The sequence below is a fragment of the Apis florea genome, unplaced genomic scaffold, assembly GCF_048593485.1.
Source record: "Apis florea isolate Af1SG1 unplaced genomic scaffold, ASM4859348v1 contig_2272_pilon, whole genome shotgun sequence".
Lineage (NCBI taxonomy): Eukaryota > Metazoa > Arthropoda > Insecta > Hymenoptera > Apidae > Apis > Apis florea.
In genome coordinates, this window is record NW_028256549.1 from 873,320 (window position 1) to 888,095 (window position 14,776).

Here is a 14,776-nt window from a genome sequence, read left to right on the forward strand (position 1 = left end):
TGAAAATTTGGAAAGAAATATCAGGCGGGAGTTTTGGCTTTGTTTTTAATTTTTGCTTTTTGACTCGAGCGACACAATTCTGTCCGATTTCCATCCGTTATTAATTAAATTGGAAACGGTTGTTGTCAGGCTAAACAGGTTACACGAAATTTCGAACACCGGGATCGAATATCAGCACCCGATATCAGAACATTCCTATAATTGGGAATGCGTGGAAAGTCTTGGTTTCGAAACGAGTTTGAAACGGATAGCAGAGTTTCGGCAAGGCCGAAATTTCTCATGTATCCCCCTCCCCCTCGTGTGAAAATCCGTGTCACACGTGAGATTTGCCGAGCGTCTGCTCGAAAGTTTGGAATTTCGGAATCGGGCAGCGACAAAATTGTCCACGTATTTGGAAATTGGTCGCTTTTGCTGCGCGAGCAGAGAGCGATACGATCGAAGCTTCTTTCGGCTCGAAAATAAGTAAATCCAAGATTCGCCATTTGTGCGAAACTTGACCAATAAATTATTGATCGAGTGGGCAAAAATAAATTAAATTTGTAGGGGAAAAATTTAATCAAAAAATCGTCGCGCACAAATTTGATTTCCTCCTCCGTGGAAACGAAATTTAAATAATGGGGGAAAAAAAAAAAAAATTTTACGCCATTTCTTCGCTTCCGTTTAATCACTTTCCCACAGTCGACATTATTAACCGAAATTATTAGCCCCTGAGAAATCGTTTTAACCCTCTGCGCTCGTATTTGTATTTAACAAGGTTGCCAATCAAGTAACAAAAGTCCCTAAAGAATGTAATATTCACTGATATACGTATAATAATAAAATATAGGATGGTGAGTGCCATATCCGTTTGCATTTATGTTTATCCAGTCGAGTAACAATGTCGAATGTCCCTGGAACGTGATTATATCATGCGTATATTCATACAATGCGTAAGGAATAACGATAAAACGTTTAGGATGCAAGGAGAGATGACAGCGCCATTTCTGTTGCAGGCCTGTTCGAGACGGACGGCGTGTTGATTCCCGGCACGATGTGCGACCTCGAGTTTGTCAGCTCGCAATCAAAACGGCAATACGGCCGCTTCTACTCGCCACGCTACCCGTCCTCCTACCCAAAGAACATCCGGTGCTCGTACCTCTTCCGGGCAAGGTAACTACGCTGACCTACTCTCGAGCCGGGCTGCCAACCGATCCCGACGTAATCCACGTGTAATGCATCTTGAGGCCAATCTCCACATACATCTAATGCTCCCTCGCATTTACCTAACTGCTCCTATCTGCGCAATCGAGATGCTAGTTAATTAACGCCCGATCCGAACGCAGCTTCCATCGATTGATTTAGCCTCGTTATTTATTTCTTAACTGTCAATTCGCCCGATTCTTCCTTCACGGGGGATAAAATGAGTTTGAAAAGGATCGATCTAGATTAATTAATTTAGCTAACTGTTTCTATCCGTGTAATCGAGATGCTAGTTAATTAACGCCCGATCCGAACGCAGCTTCCATCGATTGATTTAGCCTCGTTATTTATTTCTTAACTGTCAATTCGATTCTTCCTTCACGAGGAATAAAAAAAGGTTGCTAACTATTCTGCGCAATCGAGATGTTAATTAATTAACGCCTGATCCGAACGCATCTTCCATCGATTGATTTAGCCTCGTTATTTATTTGTCGTTAATTTGGCCGATTCTTCCTCCACGAGGGATAGAAAAGAATCGATCCAGATGTTAACTTAGCTAACTGTTTCCATCTGTGTAATTAAGATGCATCCACCGATCGATTGATTTAGGCTCATTACTTATTTCTTAATTGTCACTTTGGCCAATTCTTCCTCCATAAAAAAGGATCGATCCAGACGTTAATTTAGCTAACTTAGTTAGCAATCAAGAGATGCTAGTTAATTAACGCCTGATCCAAACGCATCGATTGATTTAGGCTCATCGTTATTCGTCGATGGTCAATTCGATTCTTCCTCCACGGGTTAATCCATTCGATGTTAATCCGTTGGAAAATTACGTTTCTTCGAATACGAGGCATTCGTTGCCGTATTTTCGCCGTGTCGCGATTTTCCTTCTACGCCGCGGCGCGTTGAAAAATGCACACCGCGGAGACGTCTCGCCCGGGAATGCGTTTATAAAATTCCAACGCGTATCGTGCTCTCTTTAAAATCGTGTAAAATCGTGTAAGAGGAATAAGAGCGAGGCGTCCACACACGTTGGATATGGATGTTCACCATGCGCTCGAGTGTACTTCAGGGACGGCGATAAATTCGACGATAAACTCGATCATCCGACGGATTCTAAAAATATGTACACGCCTGTCCCGTGTTATATCCGAAGGATAATCGATCGTCAGCCTCAGTTTTGCCATTCTTTTTTTTTTTGTCGCAAGAACAATTTGCAACAATCTCTTCATTCGTGTATTCCAATTACTACTAATTAAATATTCTCATCGTTCGCGAGATTGTTTAATTTATAATTATTATATAGGGAGGTAAACATTTTCACGAAACTGTGAAAAAATAATATGATTTTTTTTAGTGGAAAATCGTATCGCTTTGCCCCGCAAATTTTCGCGGCTGCCTTCAACTTTTCTCGTCTCCCATTTCTCGTCGTGGTACGCACGAACAGCGCACGAAAGTTTACACCGGTCGTGTCGCGAGTATTTTCTTCGAAAGGATGGAAAGAAACGTCTCGTGTCAGAAGTGCATCCTTGAAATAGCGGATCTATGAAATACGACTTGGCTTGGAAGACAGACAGGCGTGCGACACCTCGCCGATCCGGGAAACAAGATACGAAGTTTTTTTTTCGAAATTTTCTCCTCCCCGATTTGATTAAAATTCTAACGCTGGATTAAAAGGGACAATTTTAAAAATAATGGCAATTATCATTGGGATGTAAATTTTCGTCGAAGAAATTGGCAACGACGATTTTCACAGTTCTCGAGTTCAATCCAAATTTGAGGGAAGGGAGGAATTATCGATTCTTCGGGGGAAAAAGAGACTTCGGAAAATTGGAGATTTTGAATATTTTCATATTTTTTTGAAAAAAAAAAAAGTTTTAAAATCAATCTCGGCGAGAATTGAAAAGTTTTACAAGCGCAATTTTTCTTCTTTTCAACAGCGGTAGAAAATAATTAGATTTCTTCTGGGATCCCCCCCCCCTCCCCCCGCCTTCCCCCGCCTTCTCCCCCGCCTTCCCCCCCCTCCCCCCTCAGACCCTTTTCCTTAATTCGATTATATTCCATCAAGTTTGTCGGATACAGGTTTCCAAAAGCAATTATTTGTTTCCCGAAGAAGGAAAGTTTTTCTCCAACGTTTCATTCCATTCGTGAAAATTTCGTTATCCTCCTTTTTATTTATCAATCTCAAAACTCGGTTTTATTTATCAATCCCTGTACACGACTACTCCCTTCCTTCTCCGATTTCCCTCCCCCTAATCCCTCGTCTAATCGAATTATATAAATTCGATCCACAACAACTACGACAAACATGTTTAAAAATGTTCGCTCGAGGGAAACGTTTTTGATCTGATTACAGGTTAAAGGAGAGGATACGTTTATTTTTCGAGGAGATTTCTTTACAAAAGGGAGACTTGAGGTGAGTCTTTTATTTGTTCTATTCCGTTCTTCGAGGCTTCTTTTCTACCTTCGTTTATTTCATATCGATATTTGGATCCATTTTAACCGGAAAAAGGAGGAGAGGGGAGAAAAAAGAGAGAAGAAAAAAAGAATTGCGTTTAATATCATCGCCGCGTTATTGTTCCTTCGATAAACGAGTTAAGCAACTTGATTATAACCGAGATTATTCGCGATGGCGAATAACGCAGCGCGAATTCAATTTGAAATTTCAGAAACGTGCAACGCTTGGGAAACCGAATGGCGCGAGGCATACAATTCGATAATACTAATTTTATGAATGTAAAATTTCGACTCATAATTTTGTTTCCACCTATTCGATTATGTTTTATTTAACTTTCTCATATAAATGAGATTGATTTTTCTCCCCCGACTCGAGTTGCATCGAGTTTTCTCTACGTCGAGACGGAGAGAGAGATCCGTCCGCAAATATAAAAATTAAACGCGAAATAATAATAATATTCGCGTCAAAATATCTAATAGAAATTTCAAAAATTACGAATTTCGTTTACTTCTATTCGGAAAGAATTCAGGAAAGTAGAAATCGACGAGATCGAGACTTGTGACGATATTTCGAACGTTTCATAAACGTTTCATCAATCCATCTAAACTATCGATCCACGGATACAATACCTTTCTCACACAACACACGATTAATCCCGAACCACGATACGTGGTTCAAATATCGTATCGTTGGCGCGTTATTTATTCCTCATTTTTGAATAACTAACGAACCGGTCCAGTCCACTTTATTACGTGACACGAACCAATAAAGTTAAAAAACGAATCGTCTCTGCCCACACAGCTTCGAAATCCGCCATTCTCCTTCGAAGTTGGAGTACGTTTGTTTGAACAGGGCTTGTATAAAAGCGAGAACGGCCGTCGAAATCGTCGCACACGAGCAACTTTGTTATATTTGGAGGACAAAGAAAATCGCTTTTGGGGGTAGGTGCAAGTTTCCAAGTATGTAGATAGAAAGGGAAAGGGACGATAAGTAAGAGGGGAGAGTACTGTGGAGTTGGCAGAGAGAGAGAGAGAGAGGATTAAAGTCGAACCAACTGTTAAACGAGCTGCATCCACTCGAGCATCGATGATTCATAACCACGAGAGAAAACTGAACTGTGCAAATGCGAAATGTCGAGAGACACGTCTGACCGAATCCTTCTCTCGAAATCGATCCAAGTTGATAAATTTTCTCGATTCGATAAATTCGAGATGGCTCGAACAAATGAAAATTCGCGAGCGATAAATGGAATTTTCTGGATCGAACTGGATAGAACGCTTGTTCACTCTTTACTCGATTAAAAAATTTTTTTGAAAAAAAAGAAGAAGTACACGCGGTGGATTATTCATTTGCAATTGTCCTTTTTTTTTCTCGAAAAAAAAAAAATATATAAATTATCAACGAAATTACGTTTACGAGATCGAATGTCGAAAAACCACTCTCCCCAAAATCGTGAAATCACGTCACACTATTTTTTTTGTTATGCTATTATTCGATTCTCGAATCGAAGCAAGTAATTCTTTTCGAAAGTTGAAGAACAGAAACGCGACGGACGAGTCTCTAAACCTCGACGATTTAATTTAACGCGAGGAGGAGTAATAGCAATAACAACAACGTTCACCGAAAAAGCATACCGTGCCACTCGGTTAACAATCCGATAAATTTTAAAACGCCTGCTCCTCCTCGCCCAGTGCGCCCTCTGCTAATTGTGAATTACGACGCCTGCCGGTTATTAACGTTCACGAGTTAACGAGGCACGATAACGGCCGAGGCGCGCAAGATCGCCAACGTTCCTCCCCTCCCCCAAAACTTTTCTATTTAAAAGTTTGGCAACATTGTATTCCGGTCGTAGTTCGACGGTATGTCAAACTTCGTGAAAGGGGGGAGGGGATCCGCCACGACTTTAGGCGGATTAAACACGCAATGGAGATTTGCGTGCGCGCGATAAACTTGCCCCTGGATTAATATTTTTTCTCCCCTCCCCTCGTTCGATCGTTTGTTTAAACTTTAATGGGATCTGAACGAGGCAGAGTAAAGTAAAGTATTTTCCCATGCATCGTGGCGGATCATCGTTACGAACGCTAAAGTAAGATTTTTCCTCTCTTTCTTCTCTTTCTTCAGTCTTTCAGAAACAGAGCTTGAACGCTCATGATCGATTGTCAAGGATCGGTACTCTTTCCTCGCGATCTTGCACGGTGAAGAAATTTATTTTATTTCACGAGGAAGAAACGATCGACCGAATCATGATAGAAGAAAAGATTGGAACGAACGAATAATTGAAATTATAATCCGTTTTTCCCCTTCGATTTAAGCAGATTTTCTTTCTTTCCTCAGTACTGCATTTGCATATCGAATCGAGGGAAATAATTCCCTCGAAAATAATTCGCGTAAATCCGCGTGAAAGAGGTGTGCTTTGTTGAACGTGGCGTGTCAGCAACGTTGCATCTATATCGATCGATTAATACGATAATATCGAGCGCGATGCCCAATCGTTCTTCTGAAGAAGCTTATTCGCGAATACGTCTTCGAAACGCGTCAATTCCCGCGGGAGGAATGATGTTAAAATTTTCACTCGTTCGTTAAATTTTAATGCAACGTTGCCATCCGAAGAAGAAAAGAACGATCGAGCAAAAAAATCCATCCAACGTTCGGTCTCTATTTCTTTCCTAAGGGGATTTGAAAGTAGTGAAAGAAGGAAAGAAAAAAAAAAAAAAGAAAAGAGATGCAAAGAATTTAACACGGTGCTTGAACCATTACTCGTTATTAACCTTGCCACAATAGGCAGTTGAAGCAAACGAAAAGCAACGGAGCTCTTCGAGCCGGGAACGTTCTTCTCCTTCTTTTTTTTTTTGTTTTCCCCTCCCCTCCCTCTTTTTCTTTTTCAAATCCTGTAGCACCGACTACACCTTACTCCTAAATCCTTTGAGCGTGGCACGGACCATGATTCTACTTAACCCACATAAAGTTCCTCTCTGCTCCAAGACTTAGAGCTGGAAATGGCGATGGTAGTGGTGGTGATGGTGGTGGTGGTGGTGGTGGTGGGGTCGACTTGGGAAACGAGAGGTGCTCAGCAGAGACTTGCAGCTGTACCGTGCAGGAGTTAATCCTTGATAAATCCTTGAATTTCGTCCTAATTCGGTATTGAGCCACCTTAATTTCATTTTGCCATTGACCTCTGAGCTTTTTCGAATCCTTCTTTTTCCAATCATATATACTCTCCTTTACACAACATCCAGGAAAGGAAGCGTTATTATTACATCATAAATAAATTCGTAATATTTTTCTAGAATAAATACTATTATAAAAAGATGTAGAGAGTTTATTCTAGGAAAAAAATTTACTTACATTTAATAAAATAGATACGCGCGATATTTGGATTTAAAATTTAAGGAGTCATTCGCATACCCATGAACGTTACAAGTTGAATTTATATTCATTGTCTAGTTCCCCGTTCGACCGCCAGGTTCGTAAATCGCAACAAGTGCCCTCTATTGACGGTCCGCGAAACCTTTTAACTTTTCCTGTCTATCTTTCTTCTATCCAGACGCGTCTGGATTTACGCCACGGAACAACCTAGAAAATTTCCACGAGATTACAAACTTTTATCACGCGCGATGCGAAATACAAGCGTGAAAAAATTTTAAAAACTGTAATTATCAAAATTCGCTTATTATTCCCCACGGAATATCCCGCAAGGAGAGATTAATCATTCTCCAATTCTCCTCCTCCCCTCTCCCCTTCAGTTGTCAAAACGTTTTTATGCAACGTTTCGCGCATTTTCACGCTTGTATTTCGCGTTGATACGTAACGATCCAAGAGCTGCAGCTTACAAAAACCGTGTCCAATTACCGAGGAGGAAATTTGTGACTCTCGAATATTAGTTCGCGTATTTTTTCCTACCATAGTGTTTTGCCACCGTTTACACGGCGAGAGTTTCGTCGGAACAAACACTCCCCGACAAAGGATAATTGATTTCGGTTTCTCCGCTTCTCGTCGAATCAATTAACTTCGGCCCTGGAACGACTACATTATTTACCTCCTCCCCCGCGCCAGTTTCACGCAATTTTAATATCGCGAACCAATTGGCACCGCGTTTTCTAAACAAGCGACGATTATTGAATCGTCCATCGATATCTTCCATATATTTTCCCATTCATGACTAAATAATCGGAATTCTTGCATCCCCTCCTTTCGATTGTTAACCAATTGTGATCAAAGTTTCGAAAAGATCGTAGTGAGAAGTTGGAAAGATTTAACGGGGCGGATTTTCAGTGCTATTAATTAATCTCGATGACGTTTATCTTTTTTGAAGGTCGCGGGATAAAAGTTGGTAAAAGGGAGGGGTAAGAGGGTCGAGAAATGTTTCGATATATCAAGCGTTAAGCCGCACTGTCAGACGCACTCGGATATTACCCTGGAACGGAGCTGATGGATATTAGGAGGCTCCTTCTCCGTCAACCACTTGATACCAGCCACGATATCTGGAACGCTCGTGAGCACTCTCCGCGTATCGCCAACTTTTATCGACCACGACATTTTATTTCGTCTCTCGAAAAAAAACCAAGATACAACAATATCGATCGAACAAATCGGCGCAGTCTCGTATTTTCTTCCTTCTTTTCTCTTTCTTCTCCCTCCCCCCTCCTCATTAAGATCGTCCTCATCGTTTTCTTAATTCAGAGCTTGCCCTTGTCTCGAAAATTTCCGCGACGCATGCACGGCAAAAAGTCGGCATCCGTGCGATTTTTAACGCGGCTGATGGCGTTAGAGATACCGGAATGCCAGGTATATCCTCCTTGGTATTTACGTAAGATTGCGCATCGTTGAATATTATATCAACGTAAATAAAAAATTCTGGAATCTTCGGGACTATTTTTATCGATGTACTTAACCCGATTCGAATCTGTTTGGAGGTAAAAGTATCTTTTAATTACACCCGATTTTTCAAGGTACAATTTTCGATTATATTATTTATACGCGGTTATTGTTTAAAGGATATGAATAAAAATCTTCCTCTTTTTTCCCTCGTTAAAATAAACCCAACCCAACATCGATCGGGCAAAAACGAAAGGAAATTCGTTTAAATTCGATACTTGTGTAATATCTCTTGTATAATGTCGGGAAAATAATTTTCGACGTTGTATGTAATTAAGATTAAAAGTTACGCAACAAGGTTAAAACAACGCACTTTGAATTTCGAAACGGCGTTAAATTAACATTTTATTCGATCAACATAAATTAACGTGTAACACCGTGTAAGCTCTGCAACCGTCTACAACGTAGATTCTGAATGGAGTATATCTAATAGAGAACCTCTCTCTTCGACACCGTGCAGCTTGATGGATTAATCCTCAAAAATCCTCGTAAACTTTCTTGATTCCATTTTGTTTGGAGTAAGGAAAAATGGATCGTTTCATTTCATCCAAAAAGATAAATTTAAATAAACTTTCTTTCTCTTTGACCGTCAACTTTTTTTTTTTTTTTTGATACATCACTTCAAACAAGAGAGCACCGTTGGCGAAATTTATCCGTGTCCTTGGCTCACTTTCTTGGAGATCTTCTTAATGAGATCTTATCGCTGTACGTGTACAAGTTGGATGAAATTTTGCCCGCGTCTCAATTACTCGCTTCTTGGGAAAAGAAACAAAACTGGATCGATCACCCGATGCCGTCCGCGACAAGAAAACATTTTCTCTTTCTCTCGCGTATCATATTACACTCGTATTTATTTTCTTACTTTAACTCGCAGAAAGAAAGAGAGAAACTTTCGAGAAACGAAAACACTGTCTCTCTAATCTATCCGATCTTCGACTCGACAATCCTTCTTCCCAAGTGTAATTGCTTAACCCGTGCATGTAATAGTAAGCTCGTGCCATCATCGATCAAGCCCTTAAATCGATCGAGTCCGCTTCGAGGATCCAACTCGATTACCGACCGAGCTGTAATTCTCTTCCATTCGATTAGACAAAGTAGTTCGCGTGTACCTATAAAGGTCGAATCGTCGACTATTGATGGAACTCTCTCTCTCTCTCTCTCTCTCTGTCTCTCTCTCTTCTATTTCTTTCTCCCTCTCCTTCCTAGTTTCCGCCACGTTTCTCCAGCTACGCCAGCGCAGCGTTTCTCGTTCTCCTCCGACCAACACGTTACGTCCATCCGCTTTGTCCTCGCAATTTCACCTTTAACTCTTCTCTTCCCCTAAAACAAAAAAAAAAAAAAAAAAAAAGAACTCTCGAGTCCGTCCTCTCCTCTCTCTCTCTCCGTCGCGTGGCCACCACACTTTGGCTGCTCAGCCATCTTTTTCTTCTTCTTTTTCTTTTCTTTTTCCGCGAAATATCTCGCAACGAGGCGAGTCAACTCAACGAAGGTAAATTATCTCACCTCGGCCGAGAGGCAGACCTTGAGGTACGAGCGAGCATTCGAGAGGGAGGGGAATCGACTCGGGCAGTTTCTTCTCAAGTTGCGCGCCGACACCGCGATAAATTAAGAGGATTCTTTCTCTTTTTCCTTTCTTTTCTCTCTCGCGAGCGTTTTCAATTCTCAAGGAGCAAGTGAGAACATTAACTGTTCGTTACATCGTCGAGTATTTATTATTAGGTGAGATTTGAAAACTTTGGATTTTTTTTATCACGTATTCTTCTTCTTCTTCTTCTTCTTCTTTTTCGTCGTCATAGTCGTTTATTCCATTTTTCTTGGTGAAAATTTTTAAATTTTCTCTCGTTTTTTTTTTTTAAGATTCGAGCAATAAAAACTGTAAATAGGAAAAGAAGGTTTCTTTCATTTTTGACGAGGGAAATTCAGGTCACAAAGGGTTAACGATCTTCCTCCGTTGCCCGATACGAGAGAACTTCCAACTTTATTGACCTATTCATTTCTGCACGGTTGTTGTTTTTTCTTTTTTTTTTTTTTTTTTTTTTCTTTTTTTGTTGAGAAACTTCAGTTTATTACGTTTACTTCTTAATAAAAGTAACGAGTTGAAAACGTAATTTGATCGCAGCGGGTTTTATTTCGCTATATAGAAAAAAAAAAAAAAAGGACAGAATTTGAAAAAAATGGTGGAACCAGTGAAACCGTATCTCGAAATTAAAAACCTCTGAACAAGAGTTATTTTCATAGGTTTCAAGTCTCTCAAAAATGAATTTATATATTGGAGATAAAGAAGAAATTTCGATCAATTTAAGAAAAAAAAAAAAAAAAGAGAAATTTATTATCGTGGAAAAAAGTTCACTGTTCGAGATATATCAGAAACTGATCGCGTATTACGTAAGGCAGGCGTCGTGATAGGAATCTCTCAACTTCCGGTTCGCTTATTCCGCGGCGGAGGGAAACATACCTATAAGTTGCCGTTAACGAAAGGTATCCTGTTACAGTTGCCTGAATAGAGCGGATTTAATCAGAGTGCACGACGGTACGGATTCAGGGGCTGCCACAATAGCTATGCTGTGCAACCAAGGAGCGGAAGTGGAAGTGCTCAGCACAGGGTCGGACCTGTACGTCGAGTTCGTCGCTAATTCCGAGTGGCCGGGCCAGGGTTTCAAGGCGATGTTCCAATTCCAGCCATTCGACGATGCACCGCATCCCGGTGGGTAACGAACGACATCCCGATCATATTATGAAAATCCGCCGTATATATATATATATATAAACCCCTCCCTCCCTCTTTCCCCCTTTCTTGCTCGATTAACGATTAAGTCGAAATCTTGGAAGGAGGTATCGGAGTATTCGAAAATGCAATCGCGGAATTGCGGTCACCGCTCTTCCTTCGAACCAGTTCCCAAATTCATCATTTTTCATCCCACGATTTCCTCGATCGGGTTTAATCGAGCATCACTCACTCGCGTTTAAATTCCCGATCATGTCCTTCTGATCCTGTCGTCCACGATTATTCGAGAAAGTTTCTCCAAAGTTTGTCGGAGAATAATATCAAGTATGTTTGCGGTTTGATAAATGGTTGAAAGTGATAAATAGTGGTAACTTCCTCTCTCTCTCTCTCTCTCTCGTGATCACGAACGAAAGAACATAGCTATTTTTTCAGTTGCGTTAAGTGTTTGCACAAGTTTGTTTTTCTGGAATCGAAGGTATATAATTCTTCCTGTTCTTTAAATTTCCTTTTTCCCCAATAATTTATGATCTATATACTTTTACAAAAAAGATAAATTGTTAAACAACGCCTCTCCTTACACGTTCTGCACGCTCTGTGGTCGGTAGCGTAGATTCGCAAGCTCGACGTAAGAGAACGCGGAGAAGCTCCGGAAGCGCCTCTAAGCAGAGCTCGCGCGAAGCTTTCCAAGTTGGCGCTGTCGATAAAACAGAACTCGAAGCGTGTTTCCAACACACCGTAAAACCGGTGGATCGACTCCTTCCGTTTTTCCACTTATCCACGCGATCGTTGTCACCCCCTTTCGATAATTTCCATAAGCTCCGTAACGAAACGAAGCACCGTTGTACCAACGAAGCACCACTCTCGCAATGGTTGGAAACGTGTTGGAACGAACGTGTTATCACGCGCGACGGCACGAATTTGCATTAATTCGTTATTACGCGGACGATAACATTTGTATCCCTTGTTGATTCAGCCTCCTTAAGCGTTTCTGGCCCTGTTAATCAAATTAATTAACGACCTTCCCCCCTCCCTCTCTCTCTCTCTCTCTCTCTCTTGCACTCGATCATCATGAAGTAACTTTACTGATTCGAAAACGAAAATTGATTCTCATTTTATCAGAATATCGGACGAACGAAAAAAAGACGAACGATAGATTGGCCAACGATAGAAGTGTAAGGATGATTCGCGTGGTTGATTATTTATGAGGTAATAAATCACGAATGGGGACCGTTTGCTAAGGTAGATTGGCCGTGTTCCATTCGCATACGCGACTCCCAACTGTAATTAACGGCACTGTATATTCCGAGGATAATTACAATAATGTATTTCAGAGGCGGACAAGGTCGTCCCAGGGGCCGTTACCGGTAACCCCAAGTACTCGGTCATCGGACCGGCTGTCAGCGCTACCAGTAAGTATTATATCACTCTCTGTCCTCGATTTATTATCCCTCTCAATCGATAATCACACTAATCCGTCCCATCTCTATCGTAAGCTACAGTTTTCTTTTCTTTTCTTTTTTTTTTTTCTTTTTCCACTTTGCAAGTGATCGGTGAACACACTTTGTACACATCGTGAATACGATGGAAGAACAAACTTTCGGGCGCGAAGTTAAATCTAAAGTTTTAACGGTCGAAAAATTAATTTTTTTAAAAAAATTTGGACATGCATTGCATTGAGAGGGAATTAATTATTTTTTCGACGAGTTAAACGTCACGTTGATATGTAGATGATACGCAGTGACTTTTATTTTGCGAATTTGGCAAATTGTACTTGTTTAATCGTTGTTGCTAAAAGCAAGGTAAGTGTACAAATACAAATACATGGATCGTGTTGCTTGGGTCGTCGTAAGTTACCTGTAAGTAGCCAGTGTAGTAGATAAATTATAAACTTTATTTCAGTTAATGTAATTCTCGTGTCCTTAAAACTGCACGCTCTTTGAATTCAAACTTGCTTTATATCCTTCACCATCCACCAATGTGTTAGATACTGAAAGTTTTAATAGTGGAAATCTGGAAAGCAGTTCAGCAGAAAATCAGCTATCACCGAGAGAAATGTGTCTTGTAAAGTTAAACGATCCAGAACATTCTACCGATCCAAAATTTCTCCCTCTCTCGCGATACAATTAAATCGAGAATTGCATCAATCGTTACTGTTCATAAACTAAACGTCCATGATGTATGAAAATTCAAAATTCCTGTGCAATCGTCAAATTAATTGCGCAAATAAAAACGAAAGAGGGAGAGAGTGCGCCAATTAAATTATCCAATTTCAAGATACGCTCGAGAATAATTGACTTGAAACATCATCGATCTCGAAAAGTATTGCGTCTCGTGCGATTCAATTTACCCGAAATCAAAAAATTTCCCTTCTCGTTCTTGTGTTATTACGAATTATTCCCATATCTCACGATCGATACGCGAACGAATTCCTCTCGAACTCGTTCATATAACATATAACTTGGCTAGGCGAGTTGCATAAACTTGGCGAGTTGTACTTTCAGAGTCATCAGCCGCGCGTCCTGAAAGCTCGAAGAAGGACGAACTTTATATCTTTTTCATGAAAACTACTAGCTCCCCCGGCTTATGAGGCGAAGCACTAAACTAAATTATTCGGTTGACAAGTACAAGGTGATCCGGCCTTTGTACACGAGTCCCACCTCTCCCCCCCGCTTTGACGTTTTCGCATCGATATTCGCGCCGATATTTCCTTTCTACGAGCGTCACACTTCGTTTTGTCTCGTCCCCTTCGAGCGGGCGAAAGATAAAGAAACGCGAAACAAATTGTTTTCAAACTCCGTCGAATTTTTTTCCACTCTACTTTCCTTCTTCCAATTTTACTCGTAACTCGTTTTAATTACCTTGCTACAATTATTTCCGATTATTATTACTTCCTTCAACTCTATTCGCAGCTTTGTTAAATTTTCTCCATCATTGACGGAACGATAAAATCATTTCACCTCGGATCGATTATTACTTTGAAAACGATACGAATTTTAATTTCACCCGCGTCTCGATTGTATCGCGTGTATCGTATATCGCGTACATTCCGTACAATTACCAAACTTGGACCGTCCTTTAATTGATCTCGATTAATCCGGGCGGGCAAATAATTCCAATATCCGGCATAACTTTAATCTCAATTTCTACCCTTGTCCCAAAGGGCAGCTGTGTTTACTGTACCGCAAATCTATTCCCCGCGATAGAGCGAGCGCAAAGCCTCGGTCGGTAGTAGCGGTAACGCCTTTATCAGCGCGACAGTATCCCGAACCGCGCCGAAGGACTTTAGATCGCAAGTTTCCGTGCGAACCGCCTTCTTACCGACCCCCTTTCCTAACCTCTCTTCCAACGATACTTACGGTTTAACCGTAAAACAAGATACGTGACGTATCCTCTTATGCGCCTACTTTCGTATGCCGTACACCCAGCGGTAAGTGCTCTAAATTATCCGACCACCAGCAGCGACCCAGCTGGATGCACGGGAGGAAGGAAGGAAGGAAGGAAGGAAGGAAGGAAGGAACGAGTGGGCGGCGACCGAT

The 14,776-nt window shown here is 40.9% G+C and overlaps 1 protein-coding gene and 1 long non-coding RNA gene across 3 annotated transcripts in view; one reads left to right on the top strand and one right to left on the bottom strand.

Annotated features, from left to right (window-relative positions):
* The window catches only part of Sol1 (CUB domain-containing protein Sol1), a 314,064-nt gene that overhangs the window by 135,566 nt on the left and 163,722 nt on the right, over positions 1-14,776 (top strand). For both annotated transcript variants that reach the window (XR_015290526.1, XM_086902370.1), the window contains exons 5-8: positions 993-1,149; positions 3,539-3,598; positions 11,008-11,219; positions 12,572-12,649. Coding sequence is in view for 1 of the 2 variants with exons in the window: in XM_086902370.1 (XP_086758496.1) it covers positions 993-1,149; positions 3,539-3,598; positions 11,008-11,219; positions 12,572-12,649 (507 nt within the window). In the remaining variant the exon portion in view is untranslated. The remainder of the gene's footprint in view (positions 1-992; positions 1,150-3,538; positions 3,599-11,007; positions 11,220-12,571; positions 12,650-14,776) is intronic.
* Positions 6,944-14,776, bottom strand: part of LOC147658373 (uncharacterized) — a 32,659-nt gene continuing 24,826 nt past the window's right edge. Inside the window, exon 2 of the long non-coding RNA XR_015290532.1 lies at positions 6,944-7,213. This is a non-coding gene — a long non-coding RNA (uncharacterized LOC147658373). The remainder of the gene's footprint in view (positions 7,214-14,776) is intronic.